At 39.6% G+C, this 14008-nt stretch overlaps 1 protein-coding gene across 1 annotated transcript; it reads left to right on the top strand.

The window, feature by feature from the left end:
* Window positions 1-409: 409 nt before the first annotated feature.
* LOC138353134 (protein white-like) lies at window positions 410-13303 on the top strand. The gene is made up of 15 exons (XM_069305969.1): window positions 410-569; window positions 2617-2770; window positions 3513-3603; window positions 4184-4328; window positions 4612-4683; window positions 6082-6180; window positions 6919-7157; window positions 7671-7793; window positions 8331-8535; window positions 8619-8759; window positions 9504-9661; window positions 11212-11282; window positions 11477-11582; window positions 12254-12434; window positions 12938-13303. Exons 1-15 carry the CDS (start codon window positions 528-530, stop codon window positions 13031-13033), a joined length of 1923 nt encoding a protein of 640 aa, XP_069162070.1. The 5' UTR covers window positions 410-527; the 3' UTR covers window positions 13034-13303.
* The last annotated feature ends 705 nt before the right edge of the window (window positions 13304-14008 follow it).

The raw sequence follows: 14008 nt of genomic DNA, 5'->3' as shown, positions 1-14008 counted from the left end.
GCGATTAATTCATAAAACACTTCAATCTTAAAACAATTACCACATCAAACAGTTAATTCATAAAACAGTTATGTCATAAAACAATGAATGAATCAAATAACTAAAAAAAAATTATAAAAGAATAAATTTAGAAAACAATTAACGCATCTCCCAGTCAAATCAATAATGCTTACCAAACAACCCGGCCATCTTCCCTCATTTACAACACGACCTAAACAACGAACAAACCACAAACGAACATATGAAACACGTTTCCCACTAACACCTTTAACTCTGGTAATATAACCTAATCAACCACACTACATATAACCTCCAGCAACTCCCTTTGATATCGCTGTAAGCTATCACTGATTACGCTGATAAGCCTGCAATCCTCCAAGATAGCACGGCCAGTTAAGACCAAAAACACAACAAGCCTCATAGCTGCCCGACAGAAAGCCAATATTCCCTAACTCTTAAAGATTACTTTCGTAAGAAGGTATATAGATAAGAGTGAGTATTGAGTTGGAAATATCGTGGTGCTCAAGATGACATCAGTCCAAGGGCTGAAGTTCAAGCGGCGATCACAGGTGAGTTGGTTCTCCGTGTGTGTATTGGGGCAAGACTTTGTTTTGGTCTACTCGACTTTAATGCTGCTCTTGAATTCGTTTGTATTCTCTCTATCTCTCTCGCGTGTCAGAATAGCATTGTTCGTCTAGTTCATTTAGCTTGTATCTCAAACTCTTCCCGTGAGCTGTAGTGTACCTCATACCAATTCCCTGAGCGGCAGTGCATCCCATACTCATCCTATACCCATTAGTGTGGGGTATAGGAACCATTGGTAGGTAATGCAAGCTTCTTGAGATGCGTATATCGAGTCTGACTCGACCAGTAGTAACATGTATAGGAGTCTGTTGATTTCATTCGAGGATTCATAGCTGCGTGGCTCTTCTTGCATCAGAGTATAATTATAAATGGAATAGGTGGTGGAGATTTTACTTTATCTCAGATCTACAGTTTGGTAGAGTTATTGGTGCGTTATTCTTCTCAGGCTAATCCAAGATTATGTCAACTCATTTATATCCCGGTTTGATGATTTGTTTAAAAACAAAAATTACACGTAGAGACAAAAATTATATACGTTCCGAAGATGTGACTTTCTCTGGTGACACAGTGCCAATCCTACTAAGTTGTTGTTAAAAATATTTTATGGTGTGATAGACGAATAAATATCATAGTTAAGGAGCTTGAACATTCTTTATTTAGCACTTACGTTACAAAAGAGAAAACGGTATTTTTTCTCGTTATATGGCAGACTATGATGAAATCTTCACTGACGTGATTATGGTGCACGAATGCGTTTAGTTTAACAAGTTAACCACTGATAGGTTAGATTTAGAGCTCATAAACTTGTCCCATCATCGGTCTGTTCGCAACTTGTTCTTATTTAGCTTAAATTAGCTTGAAGGGTACAGTCACATAATGGGTTCAGGTACTGAAATCTAATTTAATATAGGCTCAGTGATTTACATTTCTGGTATAAAAGTTACAGGTCTTATTGCCTCAAGTTTGTACTAAAAGTTGCTCGGGTTATGATTGAAGGACTTGACAGAAGCTAAGATGACGGTACACAGCCATAAGAGAAGCAGGTATGAGAAGGCAGTTTAAGCGTACATAAAATGTTTACAATGTCTGGAATATGTAAACTTGAGGTTAATGGCTAGGATTTGGGCAATATGTCATCCCACATAAACCACATGAACATTACTAGAACAACAGTGATAGAACTGTCTCTTAACTCTTAAGAATTTTTCCACATTAAGTTACATAGAGACATAGAGTGTTAGTGGTTGGTTGAGTGGTGATGGTGATGAAGGTGATGATGGTGGTGGTGATGATGATGTTGGTGGTGGTGATGATTAGGGGAGAGATAACGAGAGGGGGGGGGAGTCAATATGATACTCACCGTGGTTATCACCGTGAATCCTATCACAATGTTATCCACACATGAGGTTATCACTTGATTATTTTGACGCAAGTCTGACCTTGTTATTGTAACATGATTCGTTGAGGATGCTTACAACATGTGTGACATGATTGGTTGGTGTTACACCCAAATATGTGGGGTTAACACGTGCAACAGGAAAATACCAGCAGCATGTTTGGGGTTAATACGCTTAAAGGGCAGTGAAAGTACATGTTATTGCTATATTTGTGTATGTGATCACCCATTAGCGTTTGTTGAGTGAAAAAGATATGTATCCTTTGGTTTCAGCACCACACGTGCGTGCGTGTGTGTGTGTGTGTAGGGTTGTGTTTATGTATATTCAGCTGTGGTGGCGAATACCTGAGCTCCTGCTCCTGGACCAGCCTTTTAGCTGTCAGTCAACTAGTGCAATGACTCCCGACCCTATATATGAATGTAGTTATATCTCTTTCATCTCCTTTGGGCTTCTTTTAACTTCTCGTTTACCATAAGAGAAGTCTAGTGTCCATTGTGTCCATTATTGTCATCTAGTACTGTTTCAAGTTACGACTAACCCGCCTCTGTGTCGTCCTTGTCACGGAGTTTCTCGAGGTCGCGATCTACTTCGTTTCTTCTCCGCTTTGCCTTTCAACTGGGGTTTCTCTCGCTAGACAATGGAGGAGATCGACCTGGGAGAGAAGGGCGTGGTTGCGAACGGCTTCGATCCTGCTGCGGGGGTGACCTACGCGTGGCGCAATCTCAATGTCTTCGCCCCGGGCAAAGGCTTCATCAAGAAGTCGCCCAAGACTCATATCCTGAAGGACGGTGAGTGTCCAAGTCTGTCATCAACTCTCCGTTTTATGTTCGGGAAAATAATCACATTAAAAAATGTACATATATACAATTGATTGGGTAATTACTTTACAAATGCATTTAACACTGACTTCATATTTATTTAACATCTGGAGTAAATAGTTTGCTTATATTAAAGCTGAATATGAGTTGACATGAGCAGTTAATGTTTTTCAATCCATTATATTCTTAATTAGGTCAGATTTCAATTCAGTACAACAAGCACAGCTTTGCGTGTTCAGTATTTGTAAGACTAACAGTGTGCAGAAACAGTAAAAAAAAAAGCATTTGTTACATTAACTGCTCTCGTTTGCTTTTGCTGCAAGTTAATCCAAGATTAGTTTAGATGGTTTAGTTACATTTAATGAGATGCAATTAACTTAAATGGACAAAATTTCATTTTTGATCTAGAAAATCGTATTACCCCTATTATTGCATGTTTGTTTATATTATAACGAATATACGTTTCTCAACTTACAACATACATTTATCAAAACTAATTTCGAACTACTGCACATGAATTAATATCCATACCAGGATAGAACACATGCATGACGTAAAAAACACACACAGGTATTGATTGTACAATACACCTTTTACGAAATTTTTCAATTGCTAATCAAATATCTTACATAAATAAATGACGAATATCTTCTTTTTTTAAATAGTAATTAAGCTTTGGTGGAAGAGGGTTGTTATTTGTTGGATATCACAGTCTCAGGGATGTGTGAGGGCGGGCAGCTGCTGGCTATCATGGGCTCGTCAGGAGCAGGGAAGACCACACTCCTCAACGTCCTCACCTTCAGGTAGGTCGTCTCACTCTACCAACCTTCTCTTCTCACCAGTCACGTCTTCAGGTAGTGGCTTCCTTCATAATGTTCGTGGCTAATATCTTAGCCATATCTCTATCTTCAAGTGTATATTCTCTCTCTCAGCCCTGTAAATCTTCAGGTATATACTCTCTCAATCTTCACCTTCAGTTAAAAATCGATCATTCTTGTCCTCACTACACCTAAATACCCGTCTCTACTCTGTCCTCATTTTCAGGTTAAGTCCTTTCTCTTGAAGTCCAAAACAAGGTAACATCTGACTTGGTATAACTTTCTGACATATTTCATCACTGTATCAAGGATATCATAAACACTTGAGTCTTCATCACCAAAACCTGTGTCTTATTCATCAATGAATGTGTCTCATTCATCAATACTGTGTGTCATTTATTAAACCTGCCTCTCATTAATTATATCGTTAAAACGGGTGACGTATTCATCAATGCCTCATTCATTTATACATTAAAACGCGTGTCTTATTCTTCAACGCATGTTTCTCATTCATTACCGCACGTGCCTCCGTCATCAACGCATGCTTCTCATTCGTTGTGCCTAGGACGACGAAGCTGGAGGTCTCAGGCGACATTCACATCAACGGTAAGCCGGTGGACATGCGTACTATCGCTGGCGTCTCGGCGTACGTCCAACAGGAAGATCTCTTTACTGGCGTCTTCACCGTTAAGGAGCAGCTCCACTTCAATGCAAGTAGCGCACGTCACACGCAAGTAGCGCATGTCACACGCACACGCAAGTAGCGCACGCACTCACAAGCAGCACGCGCACTCATACAAATAGCTCATACATACACACATCATACAGAGAACCAAAGTTTGATATACACACATTCTTAGAGCATATTACGGTCTGCAAAATATTGTAACCTTTTATAATTCTCTTTATTCATGAATACAATAAAAAAATGCAATATTTGTTAGCCATATGATGAATCTTAACTGTCTCTCCTGTGTGTGTGGCTGGTCACAGGCTCAACTGAGGATTGGCAAGGAGGTCTCACAGAAGGATAGGCTGCAACGCGTGAAAGAAGTCATGAAGGAAGTGAGTATCTTGACTAGACACAACTGTGAGTTATGTCTAGTCTGTGAGGAATTACTGTTATGGGACCTGATATATAACCTTTGAGACGTCTAATTTATGGTATCCTGTGATCAGCAGCGCTGCTACATCTCCTCTACTGTTCTTTGTTATTTTATGGTAGTCCTGAAGGCACACTTAATTGTTTGAGAGTTATAATAGCTTTGTTTCTGTGAGGGTACAAGAGTATGACATCAACAAGAGTTGATGTCATCAAGGGATTGGTTTATGCTTCTTGATTATTGGGCTGATGGACGAGGGCTTCCCAACTCTCCTCTCGCACTATTAAGCTTAAAGACGTTGGTTCCCTTCTCTTTTTCCTCTTCTCATGTCTCTTGCTTCCGCTATTGTGGGTATCTCCTCCTATGTCATTCTCTTGTTGAGAAAAACGTTTCTCTTTGTAATGTTGAAATTAGAATAGTTTGTTTTCCTAGGACTGTTTTTTGGGATCTCGTTTGTGATCACGGTATTAATCAACTGATTTCATTCCATCCTGTGGTGGCCTGAAATTAAAAAAATTTTCTTCACTGTTTTCTGACTCTAGTATTTGTGTCTCTTTCTTCATACTTGCCACTGACATTTATTTTTCTACCCTTTCTACTGCTTGGTTCCTTAGTATTACTTAATTCCTACTACAGGGATTGCCTATTTTCACTGTATTAGTTGACTAGTGATAGTTATTGCGTCCTAGAAAGTGACTGCTTGCAGTAGTTAGCTGACTCCAGGATAATGTTTTATATAACATTCTCACAAGTGAAGTCTTTCCTTAAAACAAAGAGCTTATCCATTGTTTGATTTCCAGATTTCCAGCTACCTAAACTTGGCTGTCAAGCTCTGGACCTGAATGGATTATATTTAAGTTTTTTTTATCTCCTTCTTTGATAACATTAACTTATTCGAGCACATTTATTATTTTTCTTGTGTTGAATCATTTCTTTTCTTATCTCACTCGTGATGTTTTGACTTACTTGGGTCAACATTTTATCTAAGGTGTCTCACCGGTGTATATTCCTTGTCCGTTTTGCTCCACAATTCTCCCCCTTGACCCTCCCAATGGTCTTTCCCATCCTCTATTTGCTTCTGGACCTCGGCTTTGCGTTTCTCAATATATGTGTGCACACCTAATTGCCCGGGTTAAGCTTCTGGTTTGTGATCCCGTCAATATAATGTCAAACAGCTGATGTACAGACCCATTTGTGTGTATGTGTGTTTGTGAATGTACTCACCTAGTTCACCTAGTTGTGAACTAGGTAAGTACATACACACAGTATGTGTGTGTAAGCTCCTCAGTTTAAGATAAATTACAACTCTAATGATTATTAAATTCTACGAGAGTTATTAAAGGTGTGGGCATCTCCACAGCTGGGCCTGAACAAGTGCGCCAACACGAGGATCGGCATCCCAGGACGCATTAAGGGAATCTCTGGCGGAGAGAAGAAAAGACTCGCCTTTGCCTGTGAGGTGTGTTGCCGAATCCAAAGACGAATCCCTCGTCTTTGGATTCGAAAGGAAGTGTTTGGGTGAAGGTGTTGGTGTTTGGACCAAACGAATTATTAACATCTTTATTGACAAAAATAATTACAATTTTGCCTAATCTGAGGATTTTGATAGTCTTATTAAAGTGAGGATAATGCTGGTATTCACGACCAAACGAAGAGAATGTATGATCAGTCTTGAAAGCAGGAAAAGGCTGTGATTGAATTGTGAAGCTGGTAACTGCTGGGTTTTAATCAGGTTGCATTTAAATAAGGGGAACCATTTTTATATGATTTTAATAAATTTTAATTTATTTCAAGGAATGCGTGGATAGGATTGATTGGTTTAGAAGTAATTATAAAAAGAAGGCACCAAAACTAGGAGACTGTATAGCACAACTGAATGGTTTAGAAGTGTTTGGATTATTTGCTGTCATTTCACAAGAGTGATTATCTCCACCAATAATTATAAAGGCGTAATAATCAGTTACACAGACCAGACAAATTTAATTAACATTGTGAATTTATAACATGAAAACAAACGAATGATGTAAAACAATGACTGATACTTCACTAGTCATTTCTGTTAAATGTTGAGTTTGACAGTCACGTTCGAGTGCCTTAGAAATAGCGCTGTATGTATGTTTCTGTGTCTCTTGGATTTTTACTGGACAAAATGATCCACTTGTGTTCCTTGGTGACGGATGGTTGGTTGGTGGATCAGATGATCACCAACCCTCTCCTGCTGCTGTGTGACGAGCCCACCTCCGGCCTCGACTCCTTCATGGCCCAGAGTGTGGTCGGGGCCATGAAGCGGCTCACTAGCTTGGGCAAGACGGTCATTGCCACCATTCACCAGCCCAGCTCAGAGGTCTTCGCCCTCTTCGACCGCCTCCTGGTCATGGCCGAGGGCCGAGTCGCCTTCTCCGGCACGGTCGACCAGGCCCACTCCTTCTTCACCAGGTCAGTTCTCACTCATTAGACGCCAAGTGTCGGAAAAAGCGACATCATTTACTAAAGTTTAATTCAATATGCAGTAAATATTGCTGCTGATTTTGTACTAACAAATTCATTCAAAGAAAACGAGATTACAGTGGAATTTTCCTCGGAAAAAAACGGGGAATATCATTGCCACGTCGCCATTAAATTCACCAGTTAATAATAATGTAAATTCTTCTTAAAACATCCGTCTCTGGACTCCAAACATCATAAAAAAACACATTTTCCTGGATCGAACTTAATTATCAGTCCTAAAACAAATTAAATATAAACCCTCTTTCCACTTCTTGATAAAAACGCATCTGGAGAAAACCCGATGCGGGAGGGAAGGAGAGAGAGTAGCCATTTTGAGCTCGGAACATTGTAATGTGTCGTGTTGACCTCTCGAGTATTCGTTCATAACAAGTTATTGTCGTGGAGTTGGAGTTTCCAGAACTAACTGAGTTTATCCTCAGCCCTGCCTTCCTTATACTCCAGGATGGAGCGCCCTTGCCCTGAAAACTACAATCCGGGAGACCATTTCATCTACGCCCTCGCTGTCCGGACAGGCATTGAGGAGGAGTGCCGGCAGTTTATCACTCACGTCTGCGACTCCTACAGGTGAGTGCTGAGGGGCTGCAGGATCTCCCTATTGTGTGTGTGTGCTTTAAGGACATCCTGACTCGCAACTGTTAGTTTTCTCAACCCGTCGTTCTTTCCCTTTCCATTCGTCTACTCATGAATCTGTTCGTGTGTTGCTTGCCCGTTTCGTTCGTCTGCTCATCCGTGTGTCAGTGGGTGTGTTTATAATTCTTTTCGCTCGTTCTTTCGTGACTCAGTTCGTTCGTTTATTGGCAGGATTACGGTAAGTCAGTATCGAACTTTCGAAACAATTCGTGCTCACATACACTAAATGTGCACTAAGAGAAGCATTTATGCTTGGCAAGTTCCTTATTGTGAAAGATCACTCATACATACTGAGATACATTTATGAATGCTGCATATCCATATATAAAATGTATGCATATATTTATTGTTGACATTGATTTATTACTACGTGTGTAACATTCATACACACACACATTCATAATCATACCAACTCCACCCCACCAACCCACAACCTCACAAGGCTTACCACATGTGTCCACCGCTACACAGAGACGGTGAAGGCCAGGAGATGGATGAGAAGATCAAGGAGGTCTTAAAGGAACCTGTCCACGGAGACCCCTTGGCCCACATCAAGTTACCCAAGAGCCCTTACCGTGCCTCCTGGGGCAACCAGTTCGCCGCTATGATGAGGAGAAGCTTCGTAGAACTCTCCAGAGACCTCACTCTAGTGATTACTAAAATCGCGCAGTCGTTGGTGAGTGGTTCCTTCTGTACTATTAACGAATATCAACTTATACTAAAACCAGACAATTTCTAACGCTATTTTCTGTATTTCAGTTTTTCTCCATCGTGTTCGGCTTGATCTTCTTCGACCTGGACAAAGATGGCATTTCGCTCACATCTGTACAGAACATCAGCGGTGTTCTCTTCGTGTTCCTCACCAATATGACGTTCTCCAACATGTTCCCCGTCGTTACGGTCAGTCTACAACATCGTACTTCATTATCGTGTTGTTCTCTATGATGTGTTTGTGTTGTAGATGCGAAGTCGAAGTAGATGATGTTCTTATTAGGTCTTCATTGTAATATGTGAATGTCTCTCTTGACATCAACATTAAGGATCAGGAACATTAAGACAGTGTCAGTCAGCTCTTCACACTACTTAACTTTCGTAGATGGCTTTGAACAGCCATTTACCTACGGAACAATACTCTTCCAGCTGTCTTTCTCCAACATCACCACACAACATCTTCCAGATGACCTCCTCCAATACTTCCACTTCCAGCTTCCAAGCTTATCATACTGAAACTGCAATTAATTGATAACGCAAACATCTCAGTTTCATTTTCGACTTATTATTATTATTATTAGTATTTATTATTAACGTTATTTGGAGTGTTGCTTGTGTATAATTTGTGTTTACATTTCTGTTATTAATTTTATCTGCATTGTAATATATGTTAGCATCATTAATTATCATAAGCCCAAAATTTTTTCACACTTATCTGCATTGTAGGATATCTGCATTGTAGGATAAATCTGCATTGTAGGATAAATCTTTCGTTCTGTGTTCTCCAATTTCGCGAGCTCTGAATGTCTTCAAACCCTCCTTATCCATATCCTAATCGTCCTCCTCCTCATCAAAGTCTTCTAATTTCGCTCCGTCTTCCTCTTCATTGTTCTCTTTCCTTTCAATCTCCCTATTCTCTTATTCTTCCCACAGACCTTCTCCGGGGTAATGCCGCTCTTCCTTCGGGAGCACTGGAACGGACTCTATCGCACTGACATCTTCTTCCTGACCAGGAACCTCGTTGAGCTGCCCATATTCATCATAAGCCCCGTCGGCTTCATATCTATTGCTTACTATATGGTGGGACTCAGGTGAGAAGCATGAGTGATGAGGAGAGATGAGGAGGGATAGGGGGAGGGGGGGGGAGATCTATATCAAGAGCATCCTTAAATGATTTAGTACCTTTAGGAACTATGGGGGTCTAACGTACTGAAATGAACAATTGGACCCCATAAAAATAGTTTGTAAATATATATAAATATATATATATATGCGAACAAGCCTGAATGGTCCCCAGGACATATGCAACTGAAAACTCACACCCCAGAAGTGACTCGAACCCATACTCCCAGAAGCAACGCATCTGGTATGTACAAGACGCCTTAATCCACTTGACCATCACGACCGGACAAAATGAGGTGATAGCCGAGGCTATTTGAACCACCCCACCGCCGGCACTCGGATAGTTATCTTGGGCATAGCATTTTACCAAATCACCTCATTCTTTGTGTTCCTCACGTGTTGCCCCAAAGAATGAGGTGATTTGGTAAAATGCTATGCCCAAGATAACTATCCGAGTGCCGGCGGTGGGGTGGTTCAAATAGCCTCGGCTATCACCTCATTTTGTCCGGTCGTGATGGTCAAGTGGATTAAGGCGTCTTGTACATACCAGATGCGTTGCTTCTGGGAGTATGGGTTCGAGTCACTTCTGGGGTGTGAGTTTTCAGTTATATATATATATATATATATATATATATATATATATATATATATATATATATATATACATATATATATATATATAATATATATAAATATATATAAATATATATATAAATATATATATATATAATGTATATATATATATATATATATATATATATATATATATATATATATATATATATATATATATATATATTTACAAACTATTTTTGTGGGGTCCAATTGTATATATATAATTATATATATCATTATATATATATAAATATACAACTTTAGAACACTTTCCCACCAGGAGACTCGAACCCTAGCCAGCACAGAAGCCTTCCAGCAACTGGCATAACAGGTACGCCTTAACCCTCTCCACCACCCACTCAGACCCTTAAAGAGATGGTAATTTCGGAGTATTTAAATACACCAAAGATCATCACCTCCCAAGAGCACTAGAGCAAGTGAGGGGTCATTTAGACCCCTTCCAGTTGCTGGAAGGCTTCTGTGCTGGCTAGGGTTCGAGTCTCCTGGTGGGAAAGTGTTCTAAAGTTGTATACTTAACTCTCGTGTTTAGGAGAGTTGTGCCTTAAGCATAGACACTGTGTCTTCCCATATCAACAGGGACTTGATGAAATTAACGTCTAAATGACCCCTCACTTGCTCTAGTGCTCTTGGGAGGTGATGATCTTTGGTGTATTTAAATACTCCGAAATTACCATCTCTTTAAGGGTCTGAGTGGGTGGTGGAGAGGGTTAAGGCGTACCTGTTATGCCAGTTGCTGGAAGGCTTCTGTGCTGGCTAGGGTTCGAGTCTCCTGGTGGGAAAGTGTTCTAAAGTTGTATACTTAACTCTCGTGTTTAGGAGAGTTGTGCCATATATAAATATATATATATATATAATGTATTATTTTTTTTACCTGGCAAAACAGGGCTGATGTTGAGAACTTCTTCACAACGATGTTGATCATGGTTCTGGTGGCGAACGTAGCAATTTCGTACGGTAAGTAACGAATAACGAGTCCATATCTCCGTTTCCTGTTCTCATTCGTTGTGATATAGCTGTCTGTTGTCTAATAAAGTTCCCTTTATGATCACAACTCTCCTGGTGATCAACACTTTACAATAACTGCTTTCTTCATATTAACTATTCGATTTATGATGTTCTACAACTGATCCATCTGGCTGTGGGTGCAGGTTACATGATCTCCTGTATGGCCAAGAACTACCAGACGGCGCTTGTCCTCTCTACACCTCTCACCTTCCCTCTCTTGCTCTTCGGCGGGTTCTACATGAAGCCAGGGTCAGTAGTGTGTGTGTGTGTGTGTGTGTGCATGTGTATGTGTGTGTGTGTGTGTGTGTGTGTGTGTGTGTGTGTGTGTGTGTGTGTGTGTGTGTGTGTGTGTGAGTGTGTGTGTGTGTGTGTGTGTGAGCTCTCTTCTGAATAAAGTCTTCATAGCAGAAAACATATGAGAGAGAGAGAGAGAGAGAGAGTTGGATATAAACATATAGAATTAAAATAAATACAACCGGCAAAAAATAATTGCCTATGTGATAATAATAATTAATATAACAGTAATATTATATATTATTAATATGATTTTATATTATGTTTATTAAAACCCAAATAAACTGAACAAAAACAATCTTTGTTATCTTCAACATAACATTATTTTCATCACCAAATACACTATCCATATAATCATTCTAATCATCATTCTAACATGACCCTCATCATTAAATTTCATAATCATTATTTCATCACATATCATGCATTGCGGACGAGGAGTCACAATAACGTGGCTGAAATATGTTGACCAGACCACACACTAGAAAGTAAAGGGACGACGACGTTTCGGTCCGTCCTGGACCATTCTCCAGTCTATTGTGGGTCATCATCATCATGCATCATCATGCTCATCACTTCAACATTGCATCTGCATACTGGAGAATGTACATCATTTTCCCCCACAGGACGGTTCCCGTGTACCTGGACTGGATGAGTTACCTGTCCTGGTTCCAGTACAGTTACGAGGCCCTGAGCATCAACCAGTGGAAGAACACGATGTTCTGCACCAACGAGACCATCAGTGGCAACTGCTCTTCTGAGTTTGAAATAGGATCCGATATCATCGCCACACTCGGTTTTGATGAGGTTGGTAAATGGTGGGATGAGTTTGGATGATCATTGGAGCTGGGAAAGTTGTATGATTGAAATATTTAGGATAGTTGTGGGTTGTTTAGGATGGTTATTTGATTTTGGTTAGTTCTCTGAAATAATGGTTGAATGACTTAGAAAGGTGTTAAGATTGAAAATAATTCTATGATTTCATATTTTCCTTGTCTACTTAAACATTTAGTTTCATATGGTTTAAGGAGAAAACTTTAATTTTAAATTGTGTTTCGCAAAGCTTAAACGTATTACAATATTAACAGTTCTCATTAAATTTGTGATTCTCCTTCCTTACTGTGTGTGTGTGTATATATATATATATATATATATATATATATATATATATATATATATATATATATATATATATATATATATATATATATTCACAAATATACATAACCAATATGAGTATGATCCTAAGAGATAACTAATAATACCTAAATACACACACACTAAATACACTTTATTTTTCTATTTTCCAGAAACATTTCGGGATGGACATCGGTGCTCTATGCGCCCTGTTTGTTGGGTATCGCTTCCTGGCCTTCCTCCTCCTCCTCTCCAAGACTATTCGGTAGATCACTTGACCAAGGAACACCACAGTGTTACAGCTGCCGTTGAAGACACGCGACTTATGTTTTGTTCACATTGTTCGTTGATATTTGTGAACTTGTGTGAGGTCTTGAGCGTGAGTGAGAGAGTTATGTCGGATACTGAGATTCATTCAGTAACTCTTCAGAGATAGTGTGAGAGAGAGAGAGAGAGAGAAAGAGAGAGAGAGAGAGAGAGAAGGAACGATTCTGAGGTGAATTTTTATCGTATTTAGATAAATTTTTTAACATTTACAATGAATGTTATTATCCTAAATAATTAGTATTTTGAAAGTGCTTGTGTTGAGTCAGTTCAAATGAAAAATGTCCAGTTGGTGAAAAAGCAATAATACAAAAAATGTAATTGCAAATATTCCAGAAAAAACTTTGATCCTCAATGCTACTGATGGTTGTACATAAAAAAGAGAATGTATAGAGGTTGTGAGACATGTGAGATGTTTACAGTGAGAAATGTAACCCATTTCTCCAAATCACAGTGATATACAAAGTCAAAGATTACAATATACATCAATAATTTAAATATATGAGTGAAGAATAACATTAGTAGAGTCCCTGATGGCACTAAAATAGGGTATTACAATCAGATAAACCTGCAGAAATGTTATTACAAACACGGTCCATAAGCAGACGAGGAGTCACAATAACGTGGCTGAAATATGTTGACCAAACCACACACCAATAAGTGAAGGGATGACGACGTTTCTGTCTATCCTCCCATTCTCAAGTCGATTGTAAATGTTCTCACAATCGATTTGAGAATGGTCCAGGACGGGCCGTAACGTCGTCGTCGTCCCCTCACTTTCTAGTATGTGGTTTGGTCAACACCGTCGATAAGCCAGACTTCACCTGAGCTGTCTGGAAGTGACCTCTGTAGATCATAACGTAAAAGTTGGAAGGGTTTGAGTCCGTGCCGGCTCTTGGCGGAGCCACGGGCCACCGACT

The sequence above is a fragment of the Procambarus clarkii genome, chromosome 56 (genome assembly GCF_040958095.1).
Source record: "Procambarus clarkii isolate CNS0578487 chromosome 56, FALCON_Pclarkii_2.0, whole genome shotgun sequence".
Lineage (NCBI taxonomy): Eukaryota > Metazoa > Arthropoda > Malacostraca > Decapoda > Cambaridae > Procambarus > Procambarus clarkii.
Note: the sequence above shows the minus strand (reverse complement) of the source record. Positions and strands in the feature narration are given on the sequence as shown.

Coding starts and splice junctions, on each gene's coding strand:
- LOC138353134 (XM_069305969.1), top strand. CDS start 528: ATGACATCAGTCCAAGGGCTGAAGTTCAAGCGGCGATCACAG. Junction 7,158..7,670: donor GCCCACTCCTTCTTCACCAG/GTCAGTTCTCAC, acceptor CTTATACTCCAG/GATGGAGCGCCCTTGCCCTG. Junction 12,435..12,937: donor CCACACTCGGTTTTGATGAG/GTTGGTAAATGG, acceptor TCTATTTTCCAG/AAACATTTCGGGATGGACAT.